Consider the following 13,895-nt stretch of genomic DNA (forward strand, 5'->3'; position numbering starts at 1 on the left):
CTTCTGTATTTCTCTTTGCTGCCTAGACCTACCTGACTTTACCCTCTCACCCCTCTTTCTCTCATGCACCCCAAACCTCTCTGCACCATATGAGTAAATTATATCTCCCATCTTTTCTAACTTTTCTATTGCATTTCCTCTAAGCCTGTTTAAGATTACTGACAAATATCTATTAACTATCTCCCATTCTTTACTGTCATTTGCCCTAGGCCATCTAACTCTAACCTTTTGCTCCATGGTTCTCTCTCTGACTGGCATACTGACCTCAGCGTCACCTGCATCCTCTCTTACCACTCCCTCCTTCTCCTCCTCAGTGGCAGTGTTACTGATATCCTTCTACCTGTCGCTGGACTTCATCTGACTGACTTGACTGACTTCTTAGGAAGTACTGATCAAGGATGAGGGCAGCAGGTGGGCCCCCTATTTAAGGATGGCCTACATTGGAGAAATAAGGCACCTCCTTCCCTCTGCTAGCCTGGGAGTCCGCCTTAGGCAAGCGGTAGCACTCCCTTTGCCTCCTAGTTATGGGCCAGATAGCAACTGGGCAGCTCTGAGTGCTAGTAGGCCTACTGTAGGCTACAGTAACACTGAGTGTTAGCACAGTAACTGCGTAATCACTTTCCCCTCCTTATGATTGTCTTCATTAATAAAATTGGTGCATATATAAATAAAATATTTCAGAAAATTTATAATACAAAAAATGCTTGTCTTAATATGAGTGATCAACTGGGCAAGTTACATGGGGATATCTATTAGTTAAGTTTTCACCCTATTTGTAGTGTTTTGCCTATACGGGTGTAAGTTTGTTTACAGAGTGATAACTATAATTAAGCTACTGGATAGGCAGGGCTATCATACCAAAATATAAACTAGAGACCTGTAGAGAGATAAAAATGCCAAAATTCTTTGGTTCCCGGGGGGGGGGGTAAGGGTCTACCAATTTGTGAAAATGATCCCTTTAGCCCCTGTACTAATAGGGCCCCATTCTATTTGTCTGTTTGAAGTTCTGGCTCAGGGGTCTGCAACCTTTGCCATTAAAAGAACCATTTTTGACCAAAAATAATTTGAAAAAATCTGTGTGGAGCTGCAAAACATGTTTTAGCCTTATAATCAAGATAACATAGCCTATTATGTCTAAATTAGCTTATACTTATGGTCTAAATAAGCATTTGTTAATATGTTTTACCACAAGGTGGCCACTGTGCAGGGTACTATCTATGATCATTTGGTACTTAAATTTTGCAGAGCTGGCAATGAGAGCAAACAAATCTGTCCACACACTACTACATTCTCTATTTTATTCAATTTACTTTTTTGGATTTGGCATCCATAGCTAACCAGCCACTGCTATCGAGGTTCAGCAACATTTGGATTCATAGAATCAATTTCCATAGAATTATTTTCTCAAAGTCTCAAGGAGCCACAGGATAGGGGCTAAAGAGCCACAGGTTGCCTACCCCTGTTCTGGCTGCACTAGTTACCTGTCAGGGGCTGGTGACATCAGATGGTGAGGTGAATAATCTAATAACCTACTTTTATGATAAGATAACATTCTTTGGCACATATAAATGCAATTTTGGGCTGATTGGCTTATTTACATTAATAATGGCAAACACATGTATACATGCCTTTTGGATTTTTTATTCCTTATTCCATGTCCGCCTATAATTCATGTGTGTTTAGGTGTATACATTTTTTAAAAGGAGCAAGGTACTGTGAAATCTTTGCTGCATTGTGTGCAGCAACTGTCTGTGAACATTCAGTCCAAATTTGGTGACATTCTGATAATTATTTCACGAGATTCATGTGATAAGGCAGACACTATCCCTTTTGGAGAAGTCTATATTTTGACTATTTTCAATTTTGGGGAGGACCCAAAGATCATCCAAAATTTTTTCTTAAGCTACTAGATAGGCAGGTCTATCATACCAAAATGTAAACTAGAGACACAGAGGAAGTCAAAAATACCAAAATTGTTTGGTCCCTTTAAGTGATACCAAAATCTGCTTTGGCCTCTGGACTATAAAGCAAATTTTTTCCGCGAAATTTCGGCACTTGTGGCAGAAGCTTATTGCAAAGATTACAAAGCCACTAAGTAACCTATGTAAACGCTGATAGTGTGATTTTACTGTGGCCACTACCCTGTGCAACCCACATTATTTTCATAATGATATATTTAGGAAAAGATGCTATCAGTTGAACAAACAGCAGTGTGATAAGAACTACGTGTCATGATAAGAACCATCTTTGGGAATCATTTATTTGATGTGTACTTTGAGTTTTTAGTTTGGCCCATGTCTCATCCACTAACATATCGAGAGGGCTTTATCAGCTATACCTCAGCCAGCCACCTGGGGGAGATCCAGATATTTTGCTTTACTTTTGGGGAGCTGTCATGTTGTCCATCTTTATACACAGTCTATAGTCCTGTTCAACGCATCTGTCAAAAACCAGTAACTGTCTAATCCTCACATGGTTGACTGGGTAATTAATTAAATCTGCGGCAATGTGTGATTAGTTTTAAGATGCTTTTAATGATAAAGACTAGGGATGCATTGATTTTTCAGTTCTCAGCCAATACCAATACAGATGTTTAAAATAACAATTTGGCCAATGGCTGATAGCCGATACCAATGTTTTTAGATTGTTGTTTATTTTATTTTGTTTTTATTAACTGTATCTTTTGTGCAAGGGAAACAAAGAAATCTATTCTATAGAAAAATAACTGAACTGTTTTAAAGTAGCCAAATTAAGCCCTTCATTAAACTCCCTGTGAATGAGCACAGATTTAGTCATACACATTTATAAAACAACCTTTAATATACAGTAACTTTCTTTCACATTAGAAACATTGTTTTAAATAACTGCTTCAAAAGCATTTTAACATTTTAACTAAATGTATCATGTATGTATATGTATGCATCTACTCCTACTTCTATTGTATAGCCTTTACTAATTCAATGGCACAGTCGATTTAACTCTGCTGCAATACTGAGTAGAGGGGTGAACAGCATTTCAGCCTGTCTTGTGATAGACTGGTGTTCAATTCCCTGAGTTGGACAGTTGTATTTTATACTTTATATTTCAACAAGAAAGGCAAATGTTATACAGCAGCAACAGCTGTTGTTACTGCAAAACAGAATGCAGAATTAATGTCATAATACTGTGCTGCACAGTGGCGGATTGATTAGAGCACATCTACACATGTTGCAAAGTCAGCGGTTCAAATCCAGCCTCCTGCAGTGCAGTGCATTTTGGTTTTAGGCTTTCAGTTCATTTCATATTTCTATAAATTCAGGAATGCTTTGAAATGTTTTCAGCTGTCAGAATTCACACTGCAATTTCTGCAGGAAATGCATTTTCTAGCTGACTTTCACATACAGTCTACAACACAGAGACTGTGTGCTAGCTGGTCACACAAACACACATAGTTTTGATCTATAATTGCATCTTTTCAGCTGAGTGTGAGGAAACCTGCAGTTCTCTCATTCTCGTTATAATCAAATTGTAATTTCCCCCTCATTCTTTTCTTAAAGGGATAGTGCACCCAAAAATGAAAATTCACCCATTATCTACTTACCCATGTGCCGATGGAGGCTCAGGTGAAGTTTTAGAGTCCTCACAACACTTGCAGAGATCCAAGGGGAGAGGGGGTGGCAACACAACATGTGTGCATGCTTGCGTGAGACTGTGAGACATGGGCACCGTGTTCATGTGTGTTCATGTGCTTTCGCTGGTCTTGCGCGCAAGCGCGCACACGTAAACTCAGTGCACAGAGAGGCAGTTAGAGCTGCAGGCTACAATGAGGCTAAAAACAGAGTTCAAATGACGTTTTTTCCAAACAACTTTTTATGTCGGGGCTTCAGGACGAGCAGTATGGAGATATTTTGTGGTTTCAATTATGTGTTTTTGGACGTTTGAATCTGGGGCGCCGTAAGCCTCCATTAGGTGGAGTTGTGTTGCTACCCCCTCTCCCCTCCGGATCTCTGTCCAATAACTTTTCTTATTTCTTTTTATGCCTCCATGCAGGCAATAGCCATGGCTGGAGGAATTATGTTTTTGGGTTGTCCATCTGTTTGTCCATCCACCCATCCATCCATCCATCCATCCATACCTACATCTGTCCCACTCTTGTAAACGTAATATTTCAAGAAGAACTTGAGGGAATGTCTTCAAATCTTGCACAATTCACTTGGATTCAAGTATGAACTGATAAGATTTTGGTGGTCAGGGGTCAAAGGTCAAGGTCGGTGTGACCTTGCATCCATCTCATTCTCCTGAATGCGATATCTCAAGAACACCTGAAGGGAATTTCTTCAAATTTGACACCAACATCCACTTGGATTGAAGAATAAACTGATTAGATTGGTGGTCAAAGGTCAAGGTCAGTGTGACCTCACAAAACAGGTTTTTGGCCCTAACCGAAAAGTTTTTTGCTAATTATGACAAAACTTTCCACAAATGTCTACCATGATATAATGATGAAGTGATGGTATTTTATATCCAAAAGATCAAAGGTCAGCTTCACTGTGATATCATAATGTTCTGCAAAAACACTTTTGGCCATTATTCAATGTCATATTTCAGGAACAGAAGGGGAGACATTTGGTCAGATACTGAATTGGTGACACACAAATTGGGTGTCCACATTCAAACTGTGCTGATTGTATAGAGCTTCTGTGCTGCCAAGGGGACAAGAGAAACTTGACTGGTGCACAGAGGCATACAACCACAGGGTGGTAATTCTACTGTAGTTTCTTTATTTCATCATCTTGCCCTCACCAGTGCTAAAGAAATAAATAAAGAAAAAATAAATTAAAAAAATCATTCTTTACAGTACAGCAGCATATATATTATATCACATGCTCTCTTCATGAGGATTTTTAATTCAAAGGTTTAGGCATCCAGAAGTAACAAGACACGTATAAATCGACTTATGACTATTGCTGCTTTGGTTTACAGCTTGTTTCTTTTTTGTCTTTTTCAGAAGCTGCACTGATATTGTATGTTGTTTGATTTTCATCATTGTCGTCCTCTCATATATGGCCCTGGGGATAGTGGGTGAGTGAGTCTGTACACACACACGCACACACACACACACAGTGCCCTGAGTGTAGGAAAAACCTCTTTGATCAGATTATAATTATATTTATAATTATAATGTGTGTGTTTGTATGCACTGAAAGAGCAACTATTTCTTTAGTTTTGCAGGAAAAAAGTAGTGCTGTCACCTCCATAAGTGAAAAGTTTTCACAGTTATTAACTGTAATCACTGTAACAGTCCTAACCATGAGGAAATTGGTGATAACTGGGGAGACACTGAAAGCAGGGAAAGACAGCGATAGGGACAGTGTGGAATGGTAGCCCATGCTGCATCTTGTGTGAGGACTCCCAAACTAGCTACTTAAAAGCCTAAAGGAAAGATACCTTCAGTAAAGCCCGAGAAGGAGGGCGGACAAGCTCCTCAACCGCACAGATTTAACGGTGGCAGACATAAGGAATGGAGAAATGACTAACCACCATCAATGCCCAGATGAAAAGGTGCGTTAGAATCAGCGAGTTAAAAATCCATCAATGTCGAATGAAGTGCCAGAGGGGAGCAGAGGCAACACAGTGCACAGGGGCTACCCCTGGTCACACACAGGAAGAGGAGGGCCTGGAATCAACCCACAGTTCTCAGAACCTCTTAGTGTGCCTTCCATTTGCTGCCAGCACCAAGCCGGAGGCAAGACACATCAAGTGGCCAGCATCCAACTCAACTTCTGTTTGAAACAAATTTGATCAAATTGAGGACCAGGGGCCTCATTTATAAAGCTTGCTTATGCATAAAACGGGCCTTGAAAGTGGCATACGCCACTTCCCACACAAAAGTTGTGATTTACAAAAATAAACTTGGCGGGAGAATGTGCACACCTCTAAGCAAACTCTGAGTCATGCATGCGCACATTTTGGAAGACACTGGGAAGTGGCGACACAGACGACGAGGTGGAGAAGTGGAGTCAGATTTTTATTGATGTCTCACACAAATTTAATGTCACGCTTTATCCACCTCAGAACCACAATATCATTGAAATTAAATCCAGCAGCCTTATTTTGCGCTTGGAGTGAGTGATAATTGTTTCATAAAAATGTTGCAAAATCCAACTCAAATCCTGAATTGAAATTCTTTATGAATACGTATTTAATCTGCACTGCCTCTAATGTCTCATTGTCCACTCTGTGAGAGCGTAGGAGGGGGAGAGGATGGCGCAACTGTATGGAATATATTTATTTAGCTAAATATTTCCAGTGCATTTATCATGTCTCGAAATACAGCCATTAAGCACAACCGTCAAACTCATTTCATCAGCCTTACTTAGACATGACAAAACCGGCATGAAGAAACGTGTTCGCCTATTATACTTTCATCTTTGAATTGTATTTCAAATTGCACGTTGTATTTTGGGACAGGGATACCACTGGTTCATGCTGTAATTCAGGCCAGGTGTCTGATCAGACCAATTGCCATAAACATACTGCGGTGACCCTTGTGCGTAATTGCGCAAGATGGCACTGGCACATACTCCTTTTTGCCTCCACCTTTAATAAATGTGATTCTTTATGTCGCACATCAGTGTCAAACATCCTCAAATTTAAAAGCAACACGTTAACTACATGTTGGTAAAGAAGTAGAAATATTTGGTCTACCTTTAGATCAGACCACTTTTTTTTTTTTTGTTCTGTCACTGTCCGTGCAGTCCGACAGACACAGCTGACAGCATCAGCAGCACTGATGTGTTGCCACTTTTTTTTGCTTTCTTTTATTAGTGATCCCGTTGCTGTGGCCACCAAATAAAATCTTTCTTCAGTCCTCCACCTCCCGTTAAAGGGTCTTTAGCTCAGTCTCGGAGAAATTCCGTTTTTTGGTTCGTTTCTCACCCGTCGCCATGACTCACACAACTAGAGAACACTCGCATGCCGGCTTATTTATATGCAGATCGCATTCATGAGGTGGAGGCAAAAAGGAGTATGTGCCAGTGCCATCTTGCGCAATTTATGGTTGAACTAGGGCGTGTAGAGGGCGGAATATGAGGCGGATCTGGGTGCGCACAACTCCAGGAGGTCTGTGATTTATAAAGAGAACATTACGTGCAAGTGTGCGTGCGTACGGTTTTATAAATCAGATTATTTTTTGGCGCACGCCATTTTCAGCTTTTGGGCGCACATCAACTTTTAGTATGAATCCTAAGCACTCTTTTATAAATGAGGCCGTAGATCCTGTAGTTGATGGCAAAGAGAGATAGTGACAAGAAACTGCAGGCTATGCCATCAGTTACAGTCAATCTTGCTTTTGAGAGATTTGGAGAAGAGAAAAAGCAAGAAGCCTAAAGAACCTACATGAAAAAAAAAACAGGCAAGTGAGAATAGATAGATAGATAGCCTTTATTGTCCCATGGAGAAATTTGTTTTCACAATCTGTCACAACATTTGGATACACAAAACACCGCCAACAAACACCATGCACAAACACCACCAAACATTGAACAACATATGAATACACACACAATACACAAACACCACCGACACATATATCACACTCAGGCCCATGACAATGGGCTGGGGGCTCAAGTCCTTGTGACGCCAGGACAAACAAACAGGAGAGCAAGAACCAGATGCTGTAGCCCACCTCACAGCTGTCTTGAGGAAGAAGATCAGCAGCTTGTACTGGGCTGATTAACACTGGAAGAATCGGACCCAAGGAGCTTCTAGGCAAGAAAAGCAGAGGCTGTGAGCTGCTGTGAAGAGGAAATAAACATGTATCTGAGACAGATGTACATTAATGGAAGATAGAACGAAGATCTGGAACCATGCAAAAAACTGTTAGACCCACCTGAGCCAGGCGTCTGGAGAAGAAGCTCAATTTCAGAGCAGTGGAGAGTGGCCAAGAGAGTCTGGATTCCAAAAGAAGAAGACTCTACCAGTTGTGCATATTCTCCCCGTTCAGCACTGAAGCAAAGACCTTCAGCATAATCTCAAACAGACTCAGCTCATACTAGGGCTGACCTTCGAATCCATTTATGGACATTCGAAGCTTCGGAGTTCAGAACGAATTTAATTCGAAGGGGGGATTAAAAATAAATAAATAATTATGGCGAAAATGTAGTTTCTTCCAACACTAGAATTAAGATAAAAATATTCACAACGAAAAAATGCTAATTGTCGGTGATAAGTAGTGTTTAACTTTTGATTGAACACTAAATTAAAACCCTCGATGCATACTGCAGCACAGTCAAACAGATGCGCAACTCAGAGCATCAGAAGTGTCTCTGACACCAGACTCAGAGCGGACCGGTGGAACTGGAAAATGCATATTTTACATCAATAAAATCTATTTTATCATTATTTTGAGTCACATTGTTGAAAGAATTTAGTCGTCTGTGTTCAAGCAGGATAATAGCAGGTCTCCATTATGCGTTGGGCTTTCTATTTCCTTGTCGGAGATTTTTTCTTTTTTAATTACTACTTATGTTTTTCAAGTGATTTCCCACATTTGTTGTTGAGTTGTGATATGCCAATTGCTTTTGGCAAATCTAGCACTCTGCTTTCTGGGGGTTGTTGGGGCATATTTTAAAGTGCAACCACGCATCTGATGACCTCCTGGACATGTCTGCCAGCTCTGAGTGCGCTCGTTGTCAGTATCGGACTGGTGGGGTTTAGTGTTGCGTTTAAGGCCTCCCCCAAAAAAATGAAAAAAAAAAAAAGCGCAGAAGTTTCGAATTTTTTTTTTCACAATCGAATCCCGTGCCATCGAATGAAGCTTCGAAGCTTCAAATTTTTTGGGTCAGCCCTAGCTCATACCTGGCAGGCAACAAAGTACATTGACAACTCAGTCATAAATGGAGGAATTATGGGAATGTTTAGGAGGCAAGTATACACTGGAGTGGTGAAATACCTAATCAGAGAGACCACGTAGAACAAGGGCAATCTGACAGTGCTGTGGCTCGATCTGGCCAACTCCTGTGGCTCTCTCTATTACAAGCTGGAGCAACACAGTTTGCTGAAACATCATGCACAAAGCAGACCCAGAGCCCTAATAAGTGACCATAATAACAACTTCAATATGTGGGTCTTAACTGGTGGCATAATGTATGGCTGGCCAAAAGTCAAGTGAGGATGATAACAAGGTATACCATTTCAGTCACCCTGTTTTTTAAGGGCTATGTACATGCTTATACAGTGAGCAGAGGTAGAGTGCAGAAGGCTCAAAATGAGATCTGACCTGCGTTAGCCTCCCATACAGGCTTACAGGGATGAGCCCATGATACACCAAGTCCCTTTTTCTAGCTGGGTGTGGCTACACAAGCCCAAACTCCCTCTCCTTGTCAAGTGCTGATGCATCCTTAGCAAGTGAGCTAAACAATTTCTATTCTCGCTTTAAGGCCATCGGTAGTCAACAAGCAAAAACAGCTGAAGCAGAGATTAATGGATGGGTGGGTGCACTTCTAACACCTGTCTCCCTTCTGAGCATGATGTGAAGAGGGCTTTCAAGCATGTGAGCACAAGGAAAGCAGAAGGACCAGCCAGTATCAGTGGGCAGGTCCTCAAGCCGTGGCTGAACCACTAGTGCTGGTGTTTACAATGATATTCAACAGGTCACTGGCTCAGTCTGTCATACATACATTCTTCAAGAAGCCCATTATGTAGTCCACTCTGCCCAGAATTTCACATACTGGATATGAATCCAGGCCTAAATAGATGTTCATGCCCATATTGACTAAGAGTTATATAGCACAACCTACTGACAACAGGAAGTAGTCCTTATGTGACAAAAATCCTCAGATTTACAATTAATTTACATGGTGTGTAGACATGATATACAGCAACATGACATATAATTAATGTGTGTTAGCAGACACAGGAAATTGATGAAAAATAAAAGATTGTAAATTGTGTACAAACTAACACCCCTGACTTGTTTACCCACTTTTTCACACATACAGACACACAAATATACATATATATCTTCCATAGTGACTGAATGTCTCAGTCCCTCTCTGTTGTGTCTTGCAAAGACAGTGTTAAATGATCTGTCTTGTCTGTCCATCCATCTGTCTGCCAGCCTGGTTACATGGGGATCCCAAGAAGGTGCTCCATCCAACAGACAGTTATGGCCAGTTCTGTGGTCAGAAGGGGACTTCTAATGGGTATGTCACTGCTATTACACTCTACTAAGCTGTTGGCGGCTGTGGCTTAGAGGTAGGGTTGGTTGGCCACTAATCAGAAGATCAGAGGTTCAAACCCCAGTTCCATAGGTGTGTGAATGTGTTAAAAACTGACTAGCAGGTAGCACATTGTATGGTAGCCTCAGCCACCGGTGTGTGAATGGAAAAATATAACTCATAGTGTAAAAAGCACTTTGAGTGGTCAGATTATTAGAAAGGCACTATTTAAGTGCCAGTACATTTACTCACCAGATCTCTTTACACCCTACAGTTTCCCATATTACACATTTCTGCAAACCTGTCCACCACAAATTTATATAATTTCAGTTTCTGTGTTATATACATTGTATTTTATCTCCATATTTTAACTTGCACAATTTTTTTTCTGTTTTTACTTTATAGTACTTGATAGATTTACTTGATAGATGATAGTACCATACTGTACATACCATATGAACATTGTTGAGGGGAGTCTTAGATCCAAGATTTTCATTGCCAACAACTGCTACTCTGTAATTCTTGTGTATATTAGAGTGTGGATTCCCAACCCGGGTTTGACAGGTTCAGACAAATATTTACAAATAACGGGCTTCATGCAAAAAGTGATGTTTGAACTAATTTTCTCCTATCCACATAGTACCCATTGATTTTTGGGAATAATTTTTTTTTTTTTTTTTTTTTTTTTTTTTTAATTTTGTTTTATTTTTGCTCATCACAGGTGACAGAAAAGTGTTAGACTGGTCAAGAGCACCTTTTGAATACTTGTTAACCCAAAGCATTATCTTTTTTCTAAACCTAACCAAGTAGTTGCCTAAACCTAACTGTGACTGTCTTACAAAATTAACCATAATACAACATGTTACAATGTCTTTAAGCTGTGCATTACTTTGAGACAATGATGTTAAAGGGTGCCCTGTATGTTACTATGACATGTTGAGGGACAAAGCGTTGGCATTTGACAACCTGGGAATAGGAACAGGTTGTATCAAGCCACAGCCTTGTCAGGGTGCTCGTACTTGGAGCTGAGGTAGGGGGGATTAGGAGAGTAGCCAGCATGTCCTTATATGGCAGTGTTCATCAACTGGTGGCCTGCAGGCCAAGCCCAGCCAGCAGAATTATAATTTATTAACCCTCTGGTGGATGCGTCCAAATCACATGACCGATTTAAGATGACGTAGCAGCAAGACACAGTCTCCATTTCAACTTGTGTCCAAAGTAGTGATGTCATGAGAACCGATACTCGCGATACCTTTCGATTCCATGATGAAAAAAACCTGTCGATACTCATTTTTTGAAAAACCGGAAGAACCGACACCAGCGTAAGAATCGGTGCTATGGCTCTTCCGGAACTGATGGGGGCGGTTTACACCATATAGCGTTACAGTCCCTGCCTACATTCAGAGCGTGGGGGTGACGAGGAAGAGGAGAGAGCGGCGGCCTGCTAAAGCCCACATTCAGAACCAGTCACGGCTGCACTTCAGGCCAGAAAATAGATCTGCTAGCAATATATCCAGTTTTAAACCCCACTTTGTCCGTTTGTTAATTGCTTTTAACTCATTCCTAATTGCTTCTGAACTGCCCGTGCTCCGTGCAGAGCTTTGTCCAGTGGTCTCCTATGAGCCCTGCCTTCGAGACGTGCAATGTCATTCAGTTCATCAAAATATATCCCAATTAAAATCAGTAGCATAATAAGCAGATAGGTTCCATATTATTTTGTTTAATTTCAACAACACAGAGATCTTAAACCTTTAAAAACTCTGACGCGTTTTGGCATACAAGCCTTCGTCAGGGACTGACGATGGGATTCATTCTTGCGGCCAAAGTCAATAACAACTTCCTTTGTTTTGGAAGCATTTAAGATTAGATTGTTGTTCTCACTCCACTTGACTAAATTTTTTACCTCAGACCTGTAGTGTGACTCGTCAATTGAGTTTATCAGGACAATGACGGTTGTATCATCAGCATACTTTACGATCAGATTGTTATGGTGAGAGGCAGTACAGTCGTACGTACAGAGAGAGAACAGCAGAGGGCTGAGAATACGGCCCTGTGGTGAGCCGGTGCTTAAAACAAGTTCATCAGATACACAGTCACCGATTCTGACTCTTTGAGGTCTCGAGATTAAAAAGCTAAAAATCCATTCACATACAGCATCACACAAACCAAGACACTGGAGTTTATGAATGAGATTTGAAGGAATAATACTGTTAAAAGCAGAACAATAGTCAATAAAAAGCATTCTGACATAGGTGTTTCCCTTATCCAAGTGTGCATAGACAGAGTTCAAAGCAAAAGAAATGGCATCCTCCACAGACCTATTTTTCCTATATGCGAACTGCAGAGGATCAACAGAAACAGGAATCTGACATTTAATATAATCCAGTACTAGCCGCTCCAGGCATTTCATTAACACAGAAGTAAGAGCGATGGGCCTGTAATCGTTAAGACAGGACACAGGTGACTTTTAGGTACTGGAATTATGATAGATTCCTTGAAGCTACGTGGAACAAGGCGGAGCTCCAGTGACATATTGAACAAGTCCGTGAGCACAGGGGAAAGCTGTTCAGAACATAACCTAGCAACCCGAGGAGGGATGCCGTCTGGACCTGCGGCTTTCCTCATCCTAGTTTTGGACAGAACCTTGTGAACCTCATCTACTGACACAGTGAAACTGGCCTGGTCACTAAGATTAGAAGGGATAAAAACAGGAGACTCAGTGATCATGACATCAAATCTGGAGTAGAAATGATTAAGTTCATTTGGAAGTGCAGGGTCAGGAGCTGCAGTGGCGTGGCCTCTGGGTTTATAAGAGGTAACAGTGTTCAAACCCTGCCACATGCGTCGGGGGTCATTCTCCCTGAAATGACCCTCAATTCGCTCTCCATAGGCACGCTTAGCAGCTTTTATAGACCGCTCCAGTGAATATTTGGCCAGCTTGTAGCTGGTAGCATCTCCAGATTTAAAAGCCGTGGCACGTTCCTTTAATTTGAGTCTGACATCAGAATTAAGCCAGGGTTTCTGGCTGGAATACTGTTTCACCACCTTACGTGGGACACACATATCGATACAGAAGTTGATATATCCAGTAACAGCATTGCAGTATTGATCCAGATCCTCTGATTTAAAAACAGTCCAATCTGTAGCATCAAAACATCTCTGAAGCTGTGTTTCAGCATCTTTGGACCAGCACTGTACAGAGTGAACAGTAGGTTTAATTAATCTGTTCCTCTGCACATAAGTGGGCAGAAGGAGAATGGACAGGTGATCAGATTTACCAAAAGATGGTCTTAAAAAGGACCGATAAGCAGACTTTATATTGCTGTATAAATGGTCCAAAGTCTTATCACCTCTAGTGTGATGTTTTACATGCTGGTGGTAGTTTGGTGATGATTAAAATCACCAGCTGCAAGAATCACAGCATTCGGGTGGGAGTTTTCATATTTATGAATTATGTCAGCCAGTTCATTTAGGGCAGAGGAGGCATCAGCACGAGGATAAATATACACGGCTAACATAAAAACAGCTGAAAACTTTTGAGGGAGATAAAAAGGGCGACATTTAATAACAAGACATTCAAGATTGGCCGTGCAAGTTTTGTCCATAACAACAGTGTCTGTGCACCAGTTCTCGTTAATAAGAAAACACACACCTCCTCCTTTACTTTTATCGGTGCTCTCTCTCAGTCGGTCGGAG

The 13,895-nt window shown here is 41.0% G+C and overlaps 1 protein-coding gene across 1 annotated transcript in view; it reads left to right on the forward strand.

Annotated features, from left to right (window-relative positions):
* LOC117271560 (choline transporter-like protein 5-A) overlaps positions 1–13,895 on the forward strand; it is a 266,710-nt gene that overhangs the window by 46,278 nt on the left and 206,537 nt on the right. Inside the window, exons 3-4 of the mRNA XM_078172866.1 lie at positions 4,988–5,061; positions 10,100–10,184. Coding sequence (XP_078028992.1) covers positions 4,988–5,061; positions 10,100–10,184 — 159 coding nt within the window. The remainder of the gene's footprint in view (positions 1–4,987; positions 5,062–10,099; positions 10,185–13,895) is intronic.

The sequence above is a fragment of the Epinephelus lanceolatus genome, chromosome 12, assembly GCF_041903045.1.
Source record: "Epinephelus lanceolatus isolate andai-2023 chromosome 12, ASM4190304v1, whole genome shotgun sequence".
Taxonomy (NCBI): domain Eukaryota; kingdom Metazoa; phylum Chordata; class Actinopteri; order Perciformes; family Serranidae; genus Epinephelus; species Epinephelus lanceolatus.